Here is a 22,295-nt window from a genome sequence, read left to right as displayed (position 1 = left end):
GGGAGCGCGCGCCTGCTCGTTCCCGCCTCCTGGTCCTGAGGGAGGGGCGGCTGCCGGTTACCGGCCGGAAGCGGAAGTGCTGTGCAGCGCGCGCAGCACCATGGCGTCTGTGGTGTTGAGTGACGCGGAGAAGCTGTACATCATACACGGCGTCCAGGTAGCGGCTGTACGGCTCTACTCTTACGTGAAAGTTGCTTTTCGTTCTTTGTTGATGTGTTTGGCACGGGAAAAAGAAACTTTAAAAGCGCAGATTCTTATCTTTACGTTCGTGATTCCCTTAAGCAAAATCCGTTGGTTGTCGTATTTAGGAGGATCTCCGTGTGGATGGCCGTGGCTGTGAAGATTACAGATGTGCAGAAGTGGAAACAGATGTGGTATCCAACACAAGTGGATCTGCAAGAGTGAAGCTGGTAGGTGAATGTCTCAGGAGTCACATATGTTGCTGATGAAACTGGCTTATTTCACTTGGCTTATGATAAATAATTGCTGTCTGTAAATATGTGTGTGTCTCTAGTATGAGAGCTGCTCCAAAAACAGCATCTCCTGTTTTATGATGTTGGCCCACAACATCAGAGGCAGGTGTTGGTGGTGTGGCAGTAAAGGTTCAACTTTCCCACCAGTATTTCATTCCATTTTGTTGCTGTGTGACAGAGGGCAGCAGAAGTGCAGTCTGACAGAATGGTATCTGACATGGAAATGCTTCTGAGGCAAAGATGTGGAATTGAATTCCTTCATGTTGAAGCACTTGCACTTATTGACATTCATTGTTGCTTGCTGAATGTTGATGGAGACCCAGCAGTGGATGTGAACACAGTGGAGCAGTGGGTGGTGCATTTCAGCAGTGACAACAGTGACATGAAATACAAGACATGTTCTGGATGGCCATGCACAGCTGTCACATGATGAAATTAAGTGTCTTGATCAGCTCATCTGTGCAAATCAGCAGGTTATGACCAGGCAACTCTGTATGGAGCTGAATATCAGCTTCAGTGCATCAGAAACGATGGTAGCAGTGTTGGAATATCAGAAAATATGTGCCAGGTAGCTCCCATGAATGCTCACATAGGAGCAGAATGAATACCATATGTAAGTTTGTCAGGATCTGTTGAACCAATACAAGGCTGAAGGTGACATTTTCCTGGATCACATCAGTATGGTGATGAGATTTGGTATAACCACTGCACACTGGTGTCAAAACACAGTCCATGGAGTGGTGGCATGTGAATTCCCTATTGAAGGAAAAGTTCAAGAGACAGCCTTCAGTGGGTAAAGTATTGTGCACTGTCTTTTGGGATAGGAAAGGAGTGATTCTTCTGGGTTTTCTGGAACCCAGACAAAACATCGGCTTTGACTGCTGCATCGTGACATTAACTAAGCTGAAGGCTTGAACTTTCAGGGTCAGACAGAGATGAAGACAGCTTTTCTCTTGCAACGTGGTAACAGCAGGCCCCATACCAGTTTCAAGACCATGGAGCACATTACCAAATTTGGCTGGACTGTCCTACCACGCCCACTGTGTAGTCTGGATTTGGTGCCTTCTGTCTTCCCCCTGTTTTGGATTGATGGAAAATGGACTGCTCAAGCAATGTTTTCCTAGCAACGGTGCAGTCATAGCTATGAAACAGTAGGTTACCTCTGCTGGTGCAGATTTTTGTGAGCGCAGCTTGCAGTCTCTTGTTCATCAGTGGTGAAAATGCAGAGTGATGGTGACTATGTTGATAAAGTTTCGTAGCTGAGAATTTGTTCAATCGAATAATGTTATTGTGCTCTTTGTAGCTCTTATATTTTCCATGGAAATAAATAGGAGGCACTACTTTCAGAGCTACCTATGCATGTATGTATGTGCTTAGCACTAATTGAAATGATAGGTTGAAGAAATAATGACAAGATATATGAGTAATTCAAGCTAGCTTAACCTATTTGAGCTAGATTTATAGTGGAGCCTGAAGCTGATCTGCTATTTGATGTTAGACACTGTTGTGCTTAATCACTGGAAAAATAGTTGTTCCTTTACAGTGAAGCAAAGCTACTTCTGGCATGTGTTGACTGTAAAGAAAATAGGCATTTTTTGGCAGTATTATAAATATTCTGCAGAAATAACTGATTCAGAACTGAAATGATAAAAAGCTGTAGCTATTAAGATTGTCTTCTAAACATAGAGAAAGCTGATATGTGGGCACAGCATTGTTCTAAAGCCTTTCTGTTTTGAGATTCTCTGATAGAGCAATTAGCAAAGACAACAGAATAGACAGGAGTGTCTGCTTGCTGTAGGCATCTTAACTGAGTGTATTTTGACCACAGTTCTAGTTGTATGATGTATTTTTGTTTTAACAGGGACACACTGATATCTTGGTTGGTGTAAAAGCTGAAATGGGGACACCAAAGTTGGAGAAACCAGATGAAGGTTATCTGGAATTCTTTGTTGACTGGTTAGTATATTAGAAGAAAAGGTAATAGAGCAGTATGCATATACACTTCTTTGCTTCTCACATTTGAAATAAAAAACTAAACAGATCTGAAATGTATACCTTCACTGCCCTAACCTGCTTTAAGTGTCCGAGTAACAGAAGCAGTTTATTTTACTGTCTTAGCTGTGGTGAGCGTTCAGAGACATCATTTCTATAGTATCAGCTCTATAGTATCACTTGCCTTTTTTTTTTTTTTTTTTTTAAACACTGATTGAATATAGACAATGTCTTTCAGTAATGAAGTATTCCAGGTACTGAGATGGAGGAAGAAAAGAATTAACTTACGGAGATTATACTTAAAACTGTATCTCAAAGGATTTTATCTACTTTGTCTTTGAAAGCAGTGTAAAAAGTGTACTTCGTGCAAGACCATTCATTAAAAAAAATAAATTCTCATGATATAAACTTCAGATACAAAGGTTGATTAGAACATAGATTTATTAATCGCATTTATCATCAAATCAGTATTTCGTTAACTACAGTGATAATTGTTTTCAATGGAGTTCCAAGCATTGTGCTACAAATAAACCATTGCTTATCATTACAGGCTTAGTAGCATCTGAATTGTGAAGGAAGCTAGAAGGAAACAGCTGCCCTGAGATAGCTTAGTGACACCTTGATCTTACTCCTGTCTGCTGTCTGAAGCTGTGGCATCCATGTCTTGCAGACTTCCTAAAACTATTCTTAATGAAATAAAATGCTTTGAGAGCTTCTCAAAGCTTTGCCACTGTCAAATTAGTTCTTCTGCTTATTACATATATATATATATATATATATATTTGTTGGTACTCTGAAGTTAAATCTGTGTTAGTAAACCTGAGATATGCTTACTTAGTGAAACTCATATATCTTATAATCTTTTTGAGGTAACTGGTATTATCTGTGTAAATACTTTTGTATCTCTGGCATTATGCAATTTTATCTAAGAATTCATGCATACATCACTATCCTGGTTAGCTATGGAAACTTATGGTTTGCCAAGGGAAGGATTCAGCTAGGAATTTATCTGTAACTACTGTTCAAAAAATGTAAGACAGTAGGGTGTTCTTCCCAGATTTGGTCTTGTTTTTAGATAGTATTGCTGACTTCCTTATAAAGCTCATGTATGAAATACTCCAAATAGTACTTACTTGTCTCTGTTGGTTTTTAGACAAAGTCCAACAAAAGAAACACTGGTACTCTCCCTTGTGTTAATGTTCTGCTCAGCAGTACTTGGAACTGACAGCAAGAAATATTCCAGAGATGACATACAGACCTCATCTCTCTCCTGCTCAATTCATCAGCAGGAACAGCAATTCTGGGATGCTTCTTTCCTGTGTAATGATGTGTTAGAGAAACTTTAACTCATTAGATTAATGTTAGGTTGTATTTTGTAGCTATTAACCACTGCTTTGTAAGACAGGAGGGAGATGTGCAGCAATATCGATGGATCTTGTTGATTCTAGAGATGTGCTGTCCTTGTTTTCTGTAATAACACAGGCCAAAAGCATAAATTTGAGAGAAGAGTAATCTCTTCTCCTGTGCTTGTGCTTTCAAGGTAAGGTGACTTCTAGCTTTAACGAAGATCCCAAAGACAGTTTGAAGTGAGAGCTATTTGGTTTCTGCATGGATAGGATAGTGAGATGTTCTCAGTGCTCTGATGCTTTTTCAGGCTCCCACTAGGTGGTAGTAATTCAGCACATTTTGATACACTGCATCTCATAGTGAAGTTCTTCTATGTGTTGCTTGGATTTTGTATTGTTTAAACTAGTAAAGTAAATACATCCTTAAGATTATCTGTCATTTGGTTAAATGTTCTCCCTACTATAATTACCTGCATTGTATATGACAGTATATTAAAGGACTGAGCAACAGTTTTCAGCTATTGGGAGAAAAAAGATTTTTAAGGAAGCAGAAGAATCTTGAATGTTGTGTGATGTGACACTGAAATGTTTTAAAATTCTCCAAATCTACATTCTGAGAGTAGAAATTTCCTGTGCTCTGTACTCACCATGGCCACTACTGAGTTCTTTCTGTGTTTTGTAAAACATACTTCTGGGCTTTTTCTTTTACTAGTGTACTAGATAACCCCCCTTCATATCATACGTAGTGTGAATTACTGAAGTGTTCTGTGAGCATTGGGTGGCAGTATTTAGCACATAGTTATTATATCAGTACCCTGTCAACATTACTTCTTAAGTGCACTTGGATTGCATGGAACTGAAGTGTTAAAATAATGGTGGAATTAAGATGGAGTAAAACTTGCAATATTCCACTTGGGTCTTACGTTCTTCTTACCCGCTATCAAAGAAAGCAACCATTTGTATTTCAAAACTAGAGCATTTGATAAAACTTGATGTTTAAAAATAATGAGCTATAGATTAAAGTTTGTATGATTCTTTTCAGCTTATCATGAAAAGCATAATGCTTGCATAAGCTGTAATCTAAAGAGAAGTGAAACAGAATAGTATAGTGAACTTGCAAAAAAACTGCTTTAATGGGTAAGTTCTCCTTTAACTCAACCTAGAGTGTTGATTTGGACATATTTCCAGAGTTAAGGTACATTTAATTATGGTCCTGTCTTATGAAATTGGAGCTGGAGCACCTCCCCTGCGAGGACTGAGAGAACAGGCTTTTCAGCCTGGAGAAAAGAAGGCTCTGGGGGCACCTTATAGCAGTAACTGAAGAGGGCCTACAGGAAAGCTGAGGAGGGACTTTTTGTAAGGCTACGTAGTGACAGGATGGAGGGTCATGGCTTCAAAATGGGAAGAGGGTAGATTTAGGCTAGATCTTAGGAAGAAATTCTTTGCTGTGAGGGTGGTGAGACACTGGAACAGGTTGCCCAGAGAGGCTGTGGATGCCTCCTCCCTGGAGGTGTGCAGGGCCAGGCTGGATGGGGCTTTGAGCAACCTGGTCTAGAGGGAGGTGTCCGTGCCTATGGCAGGGGTTTGGAACTATATGATATTAAAGGTCCCTTCCAACACAAACCATTCTATGATTCTATAATATGAATGCAACTGCAAATAATAGCGTTTCTCTTTCAGTGCTTATTTGCACGATTTTATCTGCAAGCACAGGTCAGTGCTTGATTGGCAGCAGTATTGATTTTTTTTTAGCATGTATAGCAAAGTCTCCTTATATAAGCAGCAAATAACTCCTAGGAAATCCAGTAGCTCTTCCTGGCATTCTGAATTTTCATCAGTTGTGCAAAGTTGGGAGAGTTGCTGTGTGGCAGGGGTTTGCCTTGTAGTCTCCACAGTCATGTTGATACAGCACCCTTGATGGTTTAAGTTTTAAAGGTGAAGCAATTATATTCCAAGAGTTTGTTATCTGCTGTATGTTTGCATTCTTTCAGTGTTGGAAGAGAGCTAAGGATCGTCGTATCGGTACAAAACGTGTGTGAGAAATTTGCGTTCAGAGATTTGTACAGATCAAGCTAATTCTGAGGAATCTCCTCCGTTCTCATATTCTGTCAAGAGAAATTGATCTTGGAGAGATGGAGATCTGACTAATTTATTTAAAACCAAAATCTGCAGTGCTTGCCACAAGTCCACTTTCAAGCACGCTTTTGCCCTCTCTGTACACTGGAGGAGGTTCAAAATGTTTCTTATGATGCCATGTATTCATCTCTGGGCATTTCTGCTCCATTTCATTGTGATTTGGAGGTTTTGTTTCTGTTTGTTTTGTATAGGCCTGTTGTCTTCTGCTCTTTGTTAGAATGTTGTTCTTAGCTGTGAACGCTTTATTGCACGACCTCATAAACAAAATTTGTTACATTGGAATTGGGAAAACAAAGACCACACACGTTTTTTTTGTCAGATTCTTTCTGGAAAAAGATGTTTTTTAGCTCCTATCCATAAACAGTGGTTGCTGAAAATAATGACCTGCAGTCTGTAAGAGGTTTGGTGGCATGGAGTATGCTCACAGAAAAGAAATAACCAATTTAAATCAGGCAGTCCTATGAATTCTGCATATCCTTGTTATAGCGTCACATCTTTCTCTTCTTACCTTGTGAATTACGTTCTTCCCTTACGTTCTTATCTTGATAATTTAACATTCATCTCTAACAGGCTGCCTTGTTAGCCATTCTGAACTTAGTACAATTTTCTCTCATTTCTTTTTCTTGAAAGAGTTGAGGCAATAGAAGATGAAATTGCCTAAGAACTAATTGCAGAGGGAATTCACCACCTTTCGTACTAATGCTGGGAACTGAAGACTGGAATTTAGTTAGTGTCGGATTTGATACCTAGTATAGGTAATCGGTCTGCATTAAGACATTTGGTTATGCAAAATGGAAATAATTTTTTCACAGATTAAGTGCTTATTCTTGTACACGTAAATCCTTGGAGATTTCTAGCATTTTATGCTGAGGTACGTATTTGCACTTAAGAAATGCAACTTCAAAAGTGAAAGGTATTTTTTTCTTCTTCTTTATCCAGTTCTGCAAATGCTACTCCTGAATTTGAAGGCCGGGGAGGAGAAGAACTTGGCACAGAGATAGCAAGTACTCTCTACAGAATATTTAGCAGTGAGGGGAGCATAGACTTGAAATCACTTTGCATTAATCCCAGGGAACACTGCTGGGTTCTCTACGTTGATGTATTGGTAAGTAAGAAAATGAAAACTAAAAAGGTTCGAGGAGGTTTTCAAGGCACTGGTATTAGCACAGCCATGTTTAGCTTCATATAAAAAACTCTTTCTCTAATGCAGCTTAATATTTCACAGCATGGATGGCTACTTTCTTGCAAATCTCTCTATAATAGTCACTGCATTCTGCTTATTCTTTTCCTCCTCTTTCTGCTCTGCTGCAGAGCTAATAAAACAGATTGAAATACTCCAAATCTGTCACCAATAAAAATCAGTGATTTTATATTCACAAGGAAGTTGCCACTAAAGAAGGCTGAACTTTTTTCTAAGTGAATGTATCATTTGATTGAGTGTAACTGAGTATGAATGTATGTTAGCCCTAATATGAGTTTCCCTCCTGTCAGCTTCTTTGTTCAGTGAAGCTTGTATGGCAAACGTAACATTTGGCCTAGGCACTTGTGTGGAAGTTGTATACATATGTTGAATGTAAAAAAGAAAGTGAATATTTGTTCCCATTAAAAACTGGAAACTCAGTTTTGTGTGTGTAAGTCTTATGTGTGCAGCAGCTCAGCTTCCAAGTAATGCTATATTTAAATTCCCATCATGGAAATTTAATAGAATTCTGCAAGTCAGAGTCTCCAGAGCTTTGTTTCCTACTCTTACTGGTGCAGAGTTGAGTTTCCACTTGCCAAATGTGTAACTGAAAATATGTTGAGGGATCTTACTGGAATCAGTTAATGTCTGTGAATGACTTACTACATGTTAAGCTGCATTGCCCCCCCAAAAAGGTGCAGACAGACTTGTATTAAAACAAGAATGAGATATGAATAAATGTGAAAATTAATTCACTAAGTTTTTAAATGGCAAAAGCATTACTCTCGTTATAGTAGACATGGAACATACTGTGGCTTTCTCCAAGTACAGAACGATCAAATGTGTACCACTGCTGAGTGCTTTAACGACCCGAGTCACCACCTTAGTGGAGTTTGGCAGAGTTTAATAGGGAGTAAAGTGCTAGTTCTCAGAAATCACACCGGGACCTTCCGTTACTAGGTAATTGCATGCAGAGGTACAGAATATTAAAAGCTGTGCTTATTTAAGCCATGTGCTGCTTCTGCAGCATAAACAGGGACTTTAATAATGCTGACTGCTGCAGAAATTGCTCTGCTCAACTTTTGTATGGTATACAACTGACAATTATTTGAGTTGTTCTGCACAAATCTGTTGATTGTCCACAGTTCCAGAGGAGAACACCCTTGGTGTTTTTAAGCTACTAGTCATGTCAGAACTATGAACACCTGTGTTCCGTGGTGTATTTTGTTTAGCTTTATTTATAGTATCAATAAAGAATCTGTTGTAGGTTTGTAACTAGGATTCTAAAGTTGATAAGACTTTTAATGTAATATTCTGCAGAATTTTATGTGACAGCCACGGAAGAGCTGTGGTGTAGATGGAATAAGATAATGTTAACATTCCTATTCTACCCCCACGCTGCCCAAGCTTTCTGTATTTTAACTTTTTTATGGTATTTGTATTGTTTCTTTTTCCAAACAGATAATGTGTGTCTATCACATGTGATAGTTATACTTGATGCAAGCACTTCATACTTACAGGTTTCAGCCAGACACATTGCGTAGGTGCTGATTGATCACTCAGAAACCCCACTCTCCACACATGGATATGATTTAAAAATTGAGAAATGTACCTTGACCTTTCAAAATATTCTTTCTTAATAACAGTAGAAGTTCAAATGTGTGAGCTACTCCTTGAATGTGGGAGTTGTACAGCCTGTTCTCACCTTCTGTCTTTCCGTCTTTTTCTTTCCCTTCCCAAGTTATTAATGTTTGAAGTAAGCTTTGAGGAGATTTGGAGGGATGTTTTTGACACGTCTTGCCTTCTTTGCATAACTCACACCAGCAGGCTGCCACACTGAGCAAGGAGAGCTGAAGCTGTGCATTATTTTTCCATTCCCTATCTCATTGCACTACGTGGTGCGCTTGGATCTTGCATTAGATTCTGCTGAAATGTTACTGTGCCTCCTTCAGGAGATTTTGTCATCTTTATCCCCACCTTGACCCAGCCCTGTTGGAGGAAAGAAATCCAGCAACTTAGAAATCAGTCCTTTCTGATGAAAATCTCTGAATAAGGCAAGACCTACAATAGTTTGTTTTCTACTCATGATAACTTTCTTTTTTGTGCATCAGTAAATTAGAAGTGAGTCCTTCCTAGAAACTTTTGCCTCCCAAAACTCAGAATTGAGCAGGCTTTCTTCAGACCTTTCTAGAAAAAAAAAAAGGTATGAATGCAGTGGGAGGGAGAAGTCTCAGCACAACGTGACAACATGCTTAGGCTGAGAAGAGAGCATTCATTTGTTTTTGGAGGAATTGTTTCACCATGCTTGGTACAGGCTGAGTTCCTAGCCCATAGGCGCAAGTGTAATACAGATAAGGCTTTAGAATAGTAGCTCGAACACAAACCTAGTAACAGTACAAGCACATCCCTTTATTGTGTTTTAATAACAAAAATATTGCAGGCTTATTCCATTATCCACTAAAATCCAATAATGGCTGAAAGTGGCAAGTTAACCTCTCTGTATCCAGCAGCTGTTGGCAAGGAAATAATTCGATCACCTTTGTATTAGCTTTCCATCCCAACTTTTTGTCATTCTGTTTACACAATTCAGTCTGTCTTAATAAAAATAAGCTGTCTTTCCAGAATATCTGATTTATGATTCGCTCCCAGTGAGGGAGGAAATAGATTTTGAAGAACCGTCAGTGCAATCAGTGCTGTAAGACTTGTCTTGCTCTCATTGTGCAGTGCAGAATGAATGCTTCTTCATTACGTTTAGTGTTCTTACCAGCATAGTTTCAAATGCTTGTGAGGATTTGATCATCGAATAGTCCTGTCTGTGAGCAAACTCGGAGTGGGGCTTGTCAGAGAGCTATCACTAGGCTATCACTAAATGCATCTCTGAGTTGTCTGTCAGCCTATAGAAGGTATAAGTGGTTATGGGAGCCCTGCTATTTTGTAATTGTATGCAGTGCTGTTCATCTTTTTTGGCTGTTTTTCTCCTGACTTAATGGAAAGATACTAAGCTAGCCTCCTTCCACAGGCTTTGATTCAAGTGATAGTGCTATCAATACGTAGACTTTGAGAACAGTATTTCCTTAGATCTTTGTCAGCTACAAGAAAAACTAGAATTTTATGGAAAAGATTACTCCTTTTCCATAAAGAATAGAGGATAAATCAAGATGTGCCTTCAAACTATACTTTGTGTAATTAATTTCAAGTATAGCAGTATTAAACAACTTCACTCTGTGTCCTGGGTGAGAATTTGCATTGCTTTTTCAGAAACAGTGACACCAACTGGGTTTGCCCATCTAATATTAAAAACACAAAGATTCCTTTCTGAAGTACTAAATAGAAGGTGGTGTTTCCTGAGCTAACGTTAAACATTCTGAGTGTATCGGAAATAGTCTGGTTGTATTCTACTTGAGAGCCTTACTGTGAGAAGAGTAAGAATAGTAGTGATTTCAGTTCAGCTTCTATTATGAAATTTTATCATTAATTTTATTATGAAGTGCTTTAAGTCTTCTATTTCTCATGCAAATGCAGTCAGTGGAAATCTTAATCTCGTACCTGGTGTTCATTGCCATAGGCTTTAAAGATAACTTTTTTTTTAGCCTATTCTAGTTCTTAGTTTTGTGAGACTTCATTTAAAGGCACTAACTCGATTTTTCTTTTAAAGAGATTCTTTTTTTTTCTTTTTCTCCTCCCCAGTTACTGGAATGTGGTGGGAACCTCTTTGATGCAATCTCTATCGCGGTGAAGGCAGCTCTCTTTAACACAAGGTAAAGCACAGAGCTCATTTCATGTGAGTGCAAGTGGTAGGGGAAGAGAATTACTTTCTATGAGCTAAGCCTTTTGTGCTCAGTGTGTTTAAGTAAGAAAACCTAAATTCAGGTAAAAAGCAGTCTGTTTGCAAGCAAGTAACATGAACTCACGACTTTCTCCTACCAATAAAGTGTTGTATTGCACTGTATTCACACTATAGTCTTGTTGCAAGTAGTTGAAGGCCTTTGTGTTTGTAAAATAAGAAGCATTTACTGACAGGTGATGCTTCCAACTAAGAAGCCCTCTCTGTGCCAGGATGGCCAGCAGCTTGTAACTAGCTCTGTTTTCCCATGTTCTTTCTTACTGGCTGTTAATACACAGCCTTCTTTAAAACAGAGGGGAGAAATGGTTTGAGAGGTTGTGGGGACTGTGAAACGATGTGTCTTTAGTTTGACTTTTCCCATGCATTTTAGTTCAAAGAATAGAAGAACGAAATCTGCTAGTATCGTTAATACAATTACATTTTGAGTGTTCTAAGGACAGTAGTATTCAATAGCAATTTTTTCTAGTGTTTTTATCTTCGTTATCTTAAGGGAATATAGAGATTTGTAGCATTCTTGAGAAAGAAACCATGTTTTTGCTAAAAAATCTGGCAAAAATGTCTGGAAGAGGTGCAAAAATAAGAATCTTAAAGGCATAAAAGTTTTAAATTGGATCTCTAGTTGTTTTCCAGCTGTAAATTAGCAATGTGAAGTCAGTGGCACAGTTCTTGCTTATTCCTCAGGGAAGCATTGTGCAGTACTAGAGCTGAAAAAGGGCATGCAAGAAGAAGAAAATAAACTTTTGAAGACAGAGGCGATATATTGGGTTATAAACACTTTAATGCTGGGGAAGGGGGAAACCCACCTGAGACAGTGGCTTGTTTGTGTTGCTGAGAATTTTCCCATCTTAATTAAGTTCTCAACTGTACCTTTTAACAGTGGATTGTTTTTGTAGCATAAGAAATAGTGTAATAAGTGTAACAGCTCACAAAGACTTGACAGCACTCTAAAGGGAAGAAATTCCTCTCTTGCTGTGTGGGCTTCCAGGATGCAAAAGTTGAGTGTTTAAAACAGTTGCTCCCACGTGAGTTGTTCCACAGATCCAAGGCACATCCTTTATTTGCAGGATTATTCAGCCTTTTTTCTTACTTCAACAAGAGTTCTAGTTTTGAGTAAAGAGCGAAGATCACATTTAAAAACAAATTAAAAAAAAAATGGTGAGTTTGTTGCTTTTGGAGGAAAATGGAAAACATAGAGGCTGTATTATGATTGTTCTGGAAACTGTCTCTTGTACAGTCTTTGATCTGTGGGTAACCATCCTCAGTCTTGTTGAGGTAGGATATCAAACCAAAACGTGGTCTGATGTGACATGACAAAAAGCAGGTTAGTTTTGATTTGTGAGAACTGCTATGATGGGAGCAGGGAATGCTAGTACATCTCATCTCATCAGAGCTCAGAGAGTCAGGGCTGAAATTCAAAGTGAAAAGCTGTTGTCCGTGTTCGGTATTCCTCCCCCTTTCCCTTAATGTCTACTAAATTTTCTTTGGATTGATACAAAGGTAGTTTAGAGCAGCTGCCCACTTTCCTTAAAGTACTATTGCCTGAGTAAGATGATGGCAGTTTGAAGATCACTTCAGATTAAGTGTTCTGAACTTCACTTGATGTCTGTGTCTCTTTTTGAGTCTTACTTGCCTTTCATAATCTGTTTGCAGCCAGGTTTTAAGTGTTTTCAGATCTTTGTCAGTCTTCAATTCAGCTTTAAAATCAAGAGCAGAAAGTTCAAGTTGCTGGGTTGTTTTCTTTGAAACATATATATTTTTTTTTCTTCTGGTATTCAGATAGGCATTTGAAAAGCTCAGCTTTATCCTTAAAATCTTGCCTCTAACCATGTTTTATAATAGCTGTGTCATCCAGCAAGCTTTTTCTTTAGGGCTAAGTAGATCCATTATAGTAACTTTGGGAATGTTGTGCAAGGATTATAGTATTTAAATCCTGTTATGTCTAACCTGACTCACTGTATCCCCTTCAGACGTGAAGCAATGACAACATGACTGTCATAGGGGGAATATTTACTCTTTGGAGATTCATCTTGTTTACTGTGTTCTAAAAACTAGATCCAGATCATGTATGAAAGATGGCTGATAGCAGACTTTATTCCTAACTGAATCCTAGGTGCCTAAGGCTAGATTTATCCGTGATTGAAGCAGATAGTGCAAAATGTGCAAGCAGCCACCACGTCAAAATTTAGCATTAAACCTAATCCCACGGAATGTGCTCCACTGCAGCTGAGGCAACAGAAACGAGGCGAGTGGCAAAAGCTGCAGAGTTTGTAGCACAACAGGTGTGGGATGTGCTGCTTTTTTGCTGGGCAGCATCTGCAACTGATGCCTCCATGTAAGTGTAAAGCAGGTTTTGCTGCTGTGAACTGTGTGTCTCCGTTGCACGGACAAGAGCGTTGTTCGTTACGTGACTCAGTCCTGCTGTACAGATCTCTGTGCTGATTAGTTGCAGGAATCACAACAGAAGAATACAAGTTACAAAGTTACAAAGCAAACATACAGCTAGTTGTTAAGATAAATCTTCACAAACCTGGAGAGGAAATCTCACATTTTCTGGACGTGCTCTTTGTGCTGCAAACACTCTTTATGCTCATTTGGATCCTTAGTTTTTTATGTGTATGTACCTTTCTTTCATGTTAACACGGTGCTTGCATTTGATCAATAATCTTTCAGCCCTTCCAGTAGTCGTAGTTTGTACTCAGTCTTATCTGTTCTTGGCCAAAAGAGTTCCTTGCAGGGAATTTTCAGGTATGAATCCTGCCAGCTTCTTGTTGCAGCCCAAACATTGCTGTGCTTTCATTACTATTTTGGGATGGAGTTAAAATTGCTTAATCAATCTCATGGACTGTTTCTTGATCTTCCTTCTCTTTAAGCAGGGTTTGGCACGTGTACTCCTTGTCTAGGCTGGTGTCCAGTGCTGTGCATTGTCTGTGTATCCTGAGGAGCAGTCACCTTGTGACTTTATTCCATCAATTTTAATGGAATATTTTTAGCTTGAAAATAGACTTTGATGCCTCTCCAGGGATTTGTTACGTACCACAGAGCATTTTGAGCTTAATTTCTTGAAACATAGTAGCTATCTGCTTACTGAAGGTTTTAGTTTTAGCTTGGCTCAGGGCAGTATTTTTGTAAGAAATTTGTTTTTACTAAAAAAAGGGTTAGCTGTTATAAAGCACTTGGCTCTCAGATTCCCAGCCACAAAGAACTGAAACATTTGTCTAGGGAACAACAAAAATCGCTTTGGTTTCCTGGAGAAAAATTCCGTCTCTATCTCATCTTTTAAGAGGGATTTGGTGCAGAATGCATAAACAAATGTAACCTTGAGAGTCTAGCTATGAAAAACAGTGCTACTGTAAGAGTGCTAACATAAAAAGAGTTTGAGGTTATGTTCCACACGGTTACTGAAATTAGCTTTCCAGGGATATCTTCAAGTATTTTGTGTTCTTGTGTGCAAATACGTATGAGCAGATCACTTGAGTTGTGTGGGGGCTGTACTGGCCAGTAAGGCAGAGTATGTCAGTCAGTATTGCATTCTAGCAGACACCTGGATAAATGAGGTTATTTAAGATGCTGAATTTCTTGTCTCCTTGAGATACCACCTTCTGCTAAATTGATTTAAATGGCGATTCATTATGCTAAGAATGCAGTAATAAATTATCCTCTGAAACCCCCATTAAAAGGCTGTGACAGATATTTTATATGTACCACTGATGAGCCTGTCTGGCTTCTTTGTGAAAGATCTCATCACTCACAATTGCATTCCTACAAGAGTTTTTATCCCTGACTATTGCTTTTGTATATCTGTCTTTAGAACAGCAGTCTTCTGGCTTCTAAAGAATGAGAATATCTTGTCAACCTTCCCAAGCTCCTAAAGAGAAAGGATTTTACTAGTGTCATCCTACCCCTTTCCCAAGTCTCCCTAACTGGTGTCATTGTTTCCCGAGCTGCTTTACTGCTTACATTTGCTACTGATAGCATGGCTTTGCCAGGGAATGCAGTTGCTGTAATTCTGACAGCTTTATGGTTGTCTGCAAGATTGGGAGCTACAGGTCTGAATGATGCAAATAAACAGAGTTATTCTGAATATCTTTCATCTTTTGTTCAGTGAGTTGTTAATAACGTTGATAACATCCTGGATTTTTTTCTAAACATGTAGCCTCATTTCATTATCTGTTCTGACAATGAACTTGCACAAACTTCTGTTTCTGCAGAATACCCAAAGTGCGTGTTCTGGAGGATGAAGAAGGCTCTAAAGAGATTGAGCTCTCTGATGACCCTTACGATTGTATTCGACTTAATGTGGATGATGTGCCCTGCATTGTCACACTAAACAAAGTAAGCCTGGCAAATTCTGACCACCTGCCCAGAGACTTCAGATTCTATTAATTTCAGATGTTTTTGTTTTTTTTTCCTTAGAGATAAAACTGGTGTTGGATGAGTGGTTACTGTGTACGTGTTCATCCTTGGAAGTATTCCAGTTGGCTCATCCACTTCTACTTCAAGCATTTTTTTCCATCTCTGACTTATACATTTCCTCTTGATGCATTCTTGAAATCTTTGTGTGTTTTTCATTTACTCATTGATCAACATTCAGAGCAACAGACGCTCCAGTATGTTGAAACAAATGGGCATTATTGCAGAGTTCAAAAGTTGAGTGATCTGCCTAGAGTTTGTTGTTGGGAGCAGAGCTCTCTTTTCAAGGCTGTGAAATCATCCTTTCAAATAGGTTTTCACTTTCCTTTTCCACATGAAGCTCGCAGCTAACAGTTGTTTTGCTGGATACTGCATTCTTCGTTGCATCTGTTAGTGATTAGCTTTGTTACTGGGACGTTTGTATGATGTATCTTTTAAGCAAGTTACATACCTAGCTGGAAGTCCACCTGACTGAACCAGGAGCTCACCTCAATCTCAAGATTTGTTATTTTTGCCTGGAAGAGAGGGAAGTCCATCCTTGGAGTTGAGATGAAAAGGGAGTATGGAGTTTCATACAGTTAAAAGGGTGTTCAGAAAAAAATATGCTGAAGAAACATGGTTATCTCATTTCTGTTTCTTATGTGCATGTGGTTTTGTGGTCAGAAGCTGTTGTAGTGATGTACTGTCAACTCAGTCTCTAAACACTACCAAAGATTACATGCTGTTAGGGTAGGAGGTTGACAGATAACTGTCTAACTTACAGTTTAATTTCTTAGTAAAGAACTTAAACAACTGCAGACTGACATATTCTTTTGTCATTAACTTACAGATTGGATATAGGCATGTGGTGGATGCTACCCTTCAGGAAGAAGCCTGTTGTTTGGCCAGCCTGCTTATTGCTATAACCAGTAAAGGTGCCCTCACTTGTATGAAGAAAATAGGGAAAGGTAGCCTTGATCCTGAGAGCATTTTTGAAATGATGGAGGTAAGAAGTTTTGTGCAGTTGCTGTCTTGCATGCTGGTGATACTGGATGAACTGGAACCTCAGTATATGAAATGTTACAGTGAGGACTTTAAAAGCAAGGATCCTGGTGCTTGTATTAGATGTGAAAGAGGCTTGTTACAGGGCACAGACAGTTCCTTTGAAACAGAACTTCATATGGATAGAAGTTGTGTAAAACTTCAGGATACCTGAAATGTGTAGTATTCACATCTGTTCCAGTTGGGCAACTCACAGCTGTAAGACATGTCCCCTATCCCATTATTTCCTGTAAAGACTGAAAGAGCAAAACTTCTAATGTGGTAATGTCCCTGTGGAAGTAGGACTGGGACTTTACCAGGCTTGTGCATGGTGTATTCATTCTAGTACAACTCATTTGTTTTGTGATAAGCTCTTCTCATTTTACTGTTGTTTTTCTTTGCTCCTTTATTGGGTTTTTTGTATGTCCTTACTCCATTAAAATACCATTATCTGGGTGTTGTTCACATCCATGTGAGAGTTCCATTTGAAACTTTTCTTCAGGCTCTTCTTGAAACCATCTTCTAGTATAAATTCTCATGCCTGGATTTGGCCTTGAACATCAAAGTGAAATGGGTTTTGAACTTTGAGTCAGAATGAAAATTAAATACTTAAAACTGGCTCCGTTTCCTAGAGATCCAGAACTAATTTGAGCATGGCTGTAGTGAGGAATGCAGGAGTTGGAGCCAAGTTTGAAAACAGTTGTTCTCAAGTGGAAATTTTATGTTGAGTATATGTTACACTTCACTATTTCATGATGTCAATCCAGAGTTCTAATCTTGGTGGTACCAATGAGGGTCTTCTTGCATCCAGAGAGGTCACTTATCCTGCTGGTTAAGTGATGAGTAGGGTTTATCTCTAACCTGGCATCCTAACAAAGAAACAAAACGAACAGAACTTCATATGGACATCTGATATGTCTGCCTTGATGGATTTTGAGTCCAGTTCTAACTAAATGTCACAGAAGACTTGAGCTTTTAGGTCTAGGGCTGCTACAAAGTAAGAGGTGCTTAGTTTAGATACAAGCTCATAGTAGAAGCCAGCCCCAATGCAAATTTTCTGATGTCTAAATGCAGAAAAAAACATTGATCAGAAGTTCTGTTTTGATGACCAACTTTACTCTACACTGAGCACTAACTAGAAAATGAACTAATGTGGTTTCATTGTATAGTCTGCCCTCAAAGACTCTGAGATGATACAGTGCTTCCATAAACACTAATTACAGTTGTGTATGGGAATCTTCAAACCATTTTATTCTGCTTAACAGTTCTTTTCCCTACTTGTTTGTGGAAGGCATTAAAGCTTAAGCTTTGGAAGAAGTCTTCTAGGTGGTGAGCAGTTTTGAGGGAGTGAGGGAGTAAATTGATGAGAAGAAACAAAGATGTTTTTTGGGAGGTGAGAGATTATCTGTTTGACACTGCCCCAAACACAGCAACCCATATTCTGTTACACAGAAAATGTACTGCTCTGTATTGCATATGCTGGCTAATTTGAGTGTGTGTTTGTGCCTGATGTGAATTTAATTTGTTCTCCTGGGCAATCCAGGGGCACAGCATTTAGCACTGATGATTGTGGGATACTTCTGTGAAAAAAAGGAGCGCTGCCTTTATGTGCACTTTTTCCAGAACTGAGTCAAATTAAAATGGAACTTCCACCACCATAATTTATCTTAATTAAAACTATGTTTTTATTATACCAGCTGGTGTATATTAATCATTAATGGGAAAATATTTGTCAAAAGGACGTGAGAGTTGTCTTCCTGTTAATAAGCATATGTTTCAGACTTGTTTTGCTTTCTTTGCATTGCAGACTGGAAAGAAAGTAGGAAAGTCATTGCACGCATCACTTCAGAAGGTTTTGGATGAAGAAGAGAGTTTGGGGACCACACGTCAGAAAGTTGGGTTTCTAGGATGAGTTTTTATTAAATGTTCAAAACTGTTTTTAACCAGTTGTGCAACCTTGTCTGTTTTGTATATAGAGAAAGGATGCTTTGTTGCAGTACGTAGCTTCCAACTAAAAGGCTTTTAAAGTGTTACTGAGCTGAAAGAAAGGGATAGTTAGATGTGAAGGGCAAATAGGGGATGCTTGCCCTGTGGGTAATTGCCTGCACCTAGGATGCACACCAACAACTGATGCAATAGCACTGGAAGTGCTCAAGTCTGTTTTCAAGGGTGACTGATGTTGGTTCCGCTTAATTCTGTTCACATGTGTTCCACTTCTGCAGACCAGCTGTTGAGTTTGAGAGCATCTGTGGGGGTGTTCTTGGTACAGCACAAGCCAGGTTTTGGGCCTCTTAGAACTTCTTTGTTCATCAGCCAGATAATTCTTATTAATGGGGGAAAGAAAGTGGTACTTAATGAAAGTCTTCCTTCAAATTATCTTACATTTCTTTCAGTAAAAAGAAGTTAGATTTTACTATAAATGCACTGTGCTCACAAGCTTCTAAATCATATTTTAAAATAAGATATTTTGTTAAACAAAGCTCTGTCTGTCCCTCTTGCCAGCAGATGCAATAGCCTGGGTGAAACCTCTTATGGTGGAGAAGGGGCACAGCTAAGGTTGAAGGGAAAATAAGTAAATTTTTCTGAGTTGGCTAGTTCAGCTGGAAAAGCATAGTGGCTGTGAGTAGTGATCCTTACAGTCATGGGGCAGCCGTGCTACAGAGCTAAAGCCTCACTTCTGCTATTGCCCTACAGAGACATGAGAGAGAATGCAGGTTTTTTGCTTCACTGGACTGGAGCTGGAATGAACAGGGAGGCAGTTGTACAGCTTGTAACAAGAGGAAAACTCTTGTTATTCTGCTTTGTTTTCACAAAGATTGGCATACATCAAAGCTGGGAAATACGGGAGAAAATGCCAGATAATGTGTGCAGTTGAGTTGTTTCACCAGATCCTCAAAGCAGTGGATGCTTGCATCAGCTGGCTGGTACAGAGAAGAGCAAGAGCTGTTCCTCCCGCATGATAGGAAGAGATGACAGATTGGAGAACTTGGAGGAAAAGTTAAATTACAAGAAGGGGTTTCAGCTGTGTTAGAAGGTTCCTTTAGAACATGTTATAACAAAAGCTACAACGGTAATCCCAAAATCCATTACCTTTTAGTCAAGCAGCTTTTTCTCAGTTTCCTGTTTTACAGTTTCCAGACGTAGAAAATTTCTTGACTGGAACACGTTTGCTGAAGGTGAGCTACGGATACAGTGCAAAACAACTATGCTTACATTAAAACAGCGATCTCAAAATCTCTTCAGTTCTTTTCCTAGAGCTTGGTAAAATAATTATTCAAGGTGAAGTTCAGTGTGCTGTGTATGTCAAATACGTGCAGCCAATACCATAATGAGCAAGTAGAAAAATTCCACAACATTTGCCCAAGATGTCTTGTTTCAGATAGTTTGGAGGTTCTCAGCACTTTAAGTGATGGGTTTGGTAAGTTATGATAACAAGAGACAAGATGTGATGATGATTATGTAGATCATCTTTAGTTACTCCATTAGAGTTATTTTGTGTAAAGCAAAGACAAACCTGACATAAGTTTTACGGTAGATGTGTTTTATTCCTTGCCATGCAATGCTACTTCTAGAAAGAAAGAAAACTGAAGGGAAAAAAAACCCCACAACCATTACAGTACCTTAGACATCTCACAGGCAGTTTTGGTTTGGTTTTGTATTGTTTAATGTTTCAGAAAATGGTTGAGGATTGCAAGTCTTAAGCCGCAGCTGTTCTCTGCGGAGCTGTTGCCTGTTCTATTACAAATTTGTGATCATGTACCAGAAGGCTGCCTGGAGTTATTTTCAGGATGCTTTTTGTAACACTGTAATAGCAGTATATTTCTAGTAGCCGTCCAGCTGAAGGAACTTCAGACTTTCTACAAATTACCAGTGATAGTCATAGCTTCACTAGTGGTGATAGGATGCTTCCTTGCCCCTCTCCTGGTCTTTTTCATGTTAAATTAGTTGTTACAAAGACTGGGAGAAAAAGGAAACCCCAACACAGCTCAGGTGGGTTAACTGATATGTCCATGGAGGTGAATATACATGCGTTCCTTCTGCTCTCCTTACTAGAGAAAATGGATATTTAGCCTGAGATTTAGGCTCCTTCAACTATGTGTGTCCTCCCTCCATCCTCTGTAGCTGTGTAAGCAGGCAGAGTACTTTGAGGCCTTTGGGGGATCCTGTTTGGTCCATGTGCTCCCTACCTCCCATCTAATGGCACTGAAAAACAGTGGGGTAGAGTGTGACCCCAGTTCAGCCTGGGGCTGCTTCTACCCCTGAGATGTAAATAATGAGCTCAGCCAAAAGCAATACGCAGCCGCTAGTCAGTCCAGCTGCCCCTGGAGATTTACTGCTACCAACTCATAGCCCGAATGGATAAACAAAGCTCAGATAGGGGTGAAAGGGCCTGCAGCTCTCCCAGTTGATACAACATCTGCCAAGAAATCTCTGAGGCTGTGGTTCTCAGGCATGCGAAGGACTATGCTGCCCATTTCTATTTTCTTTGCTCTCTAACTCCTCCCTTCCACCCCAAACAAAAATAGCAATTGGAGATTTTTCATAAAGGCTTCAACTGAGACTGCTCCTGTTCCCATTTGGGCTGGTGGAAAGTTCCATGTGTTGCTGTGCAGATATTGCCACGTTTTCATTGACTTGAGTCCAGTAGAGCTAAAAGGAAACATCTGTGGAGCAGGATAGCTCTGTGTTTGTCCCAGAAATTAAGTGCTTCTGTTGGGAGTGTCAAGAGGCTGAAAGTTGTGTGCTAGAGACGAGGAGTCTGGGGAGTCCTGCTAGGCTTCTGCTTGTGTTACCCAAAAAGCACTCAGCTGCAGTTTACCTCGTTGTTGACAGGGACAGGCCCCAAGGGCCAGGCTGTGGGTCAGCAACTGCGGTTGGTTTGCTGCTTGAGTTCATTCTGTGGGGTCTATGCTCTGTGTCACCCTGAAAGTAAACACTTACCAAGTCTAGGAAACGTGATGATCAGCTAACATTTCAAAACTACAGTAGCGGTTCAATATTGGAATTGTTTAGTTTGGGGTGTAAAAGAGAGCTTATTGCCCCCTTACAGGGAAACTAAGGCAGTGGGGAGGAAAGGGCCCATCCCACCCATAATCAGACTTCATAAAAACTTCCTCTAGCACAGCCTGACCCTGCTCACACACCCCTTGGTTCCTGCTCAGCTCCTGCCCATTTGCATTCCCTGCACTGTGAGTCAGCTGCTGCCACAAGACTCAACATAGGAGCTCTTATTCACTGTGCCTGGCAGGGGCGGGTATTGCCAGATCTTGCTCCTCGCAGTGCTGCCAGGTGCCTGGTGCTGGTTTAGGGTTAGAGCTTTGAATGCCCAGTCCCTCTGTTCTCTGTCAGCCATGGACTCCTGATCAGTCTCATCCGCAGGCCTGACTTCATGCCCTGCACACTCAATGATTAGTGAAAAGAATGGGGAATTTCTGCTACTCGCTTTCTAAACCAGAGTCTTTTCATTACAAGCAAGAGAAAAAGAGGTAAAATCCAAGTCCATTGGATAGCCATAACCCCACAGAAATACCTCTTTTACTACTCAGGCCCATGGCCACAATGTGATACAGAGATGGCTGTCACCAGCAACAGATTGCAGAGAGTCCATGTCATAGAATCACAGAATGGTTTGGGTTGGAAGGGACCTCAAAGACCACTCTGCTGCAACTCCCTGCTGTGGGCAGGGTTGCCAACTACTAGGTAGTCTTCCTAGGACTCAATCCAACTGAGTATCTCCAGGGATGGAGCACTGCAGCTTCTCTGGGAAGCCCATCTTCTCTATGCAGCAGCAGATGATGGCATTCCTTCCCAGGACAGTGTTTTTGGATGTTGGTGCCTGAGTTTAAGTGCATCAGTCTCCACATTCTTTAGATGAACTCCAAAGCAAAGATAAA

At 39.8% G+C, this 22,295-nt stretch overlaps 1 protein-coding gene across 1 annotated transcript; it reads left to right on the top strand.

The window, feature by feature from the left end:
* The first annotated feature begins 1 nt into the window (after window position 1).
* Window positions 2-18,344, top strand: EXOSC7 (exosome component 7). Its single transcript, XM_003207244.4, has 8 exons — window positions 2-157; window positions 309-410; window positions 2,335-2,429; window positions 6,887-7,052; window positions 10,815-10,885; window positions 15,180-15,303; window positions 16,211-16,366; window positions 18,209-18,344. The coding sequence occupies exons 1-8, from the start codon at window positions 101-103 to the stop codon at window positions 18,311-18,313; spliced, it is 876 nt and encodes a 291-aa protein (XP_003207292.1). The 5' UTR covers window positions 2-100; the 3' UTR covers window positions 18,314-18,344.
* Window positions 18,345-22,295: the final 3,951 nt, after the last annotated feature.

Source organism: Meleagris gallopavo, chromosome 6 (assembly GCF_905368555.1).
Source record: "Meleagris gallopavo chromosome 6, MGAL_WU_HG_1.1, whole genome shotgun sequence".
NCBI lineage: Eukaryota > Metazoa > Chordata > Aves > Galliformes > Phasianidae > Meleagris > Meleagris gallopavo.
Note: the sequence above shows the minus strand (reverse complement) of the source record. Positions and strands in the feature narration are given on the sequence as shown.

Excerpts from the sequence above, each read along its gene's own strand:
- EXOSC7 (XM_003207244.4), top strand. The coding sequence starts at position 101 with ATGGCGTCTGTGGTGTTGAGTGACGCGGAGAAGCTGTACATCATACAC. Across the intron at positions 411-2,334 it reads GATCTGCAAGAGTGAAGCTG|GGACACACTGATATCTTGGT; the intron begins GTAGGTGAATGT and ends TTGTTTTAACAG. Across the intron at positions 7,053-10,814 it reads TTCTCTACGTTGATGTATTG|TTACTGGAATGTGGTGGGAA; the intron begins GTAAGTAAGAAA and ends TCTCCTCCCCAG.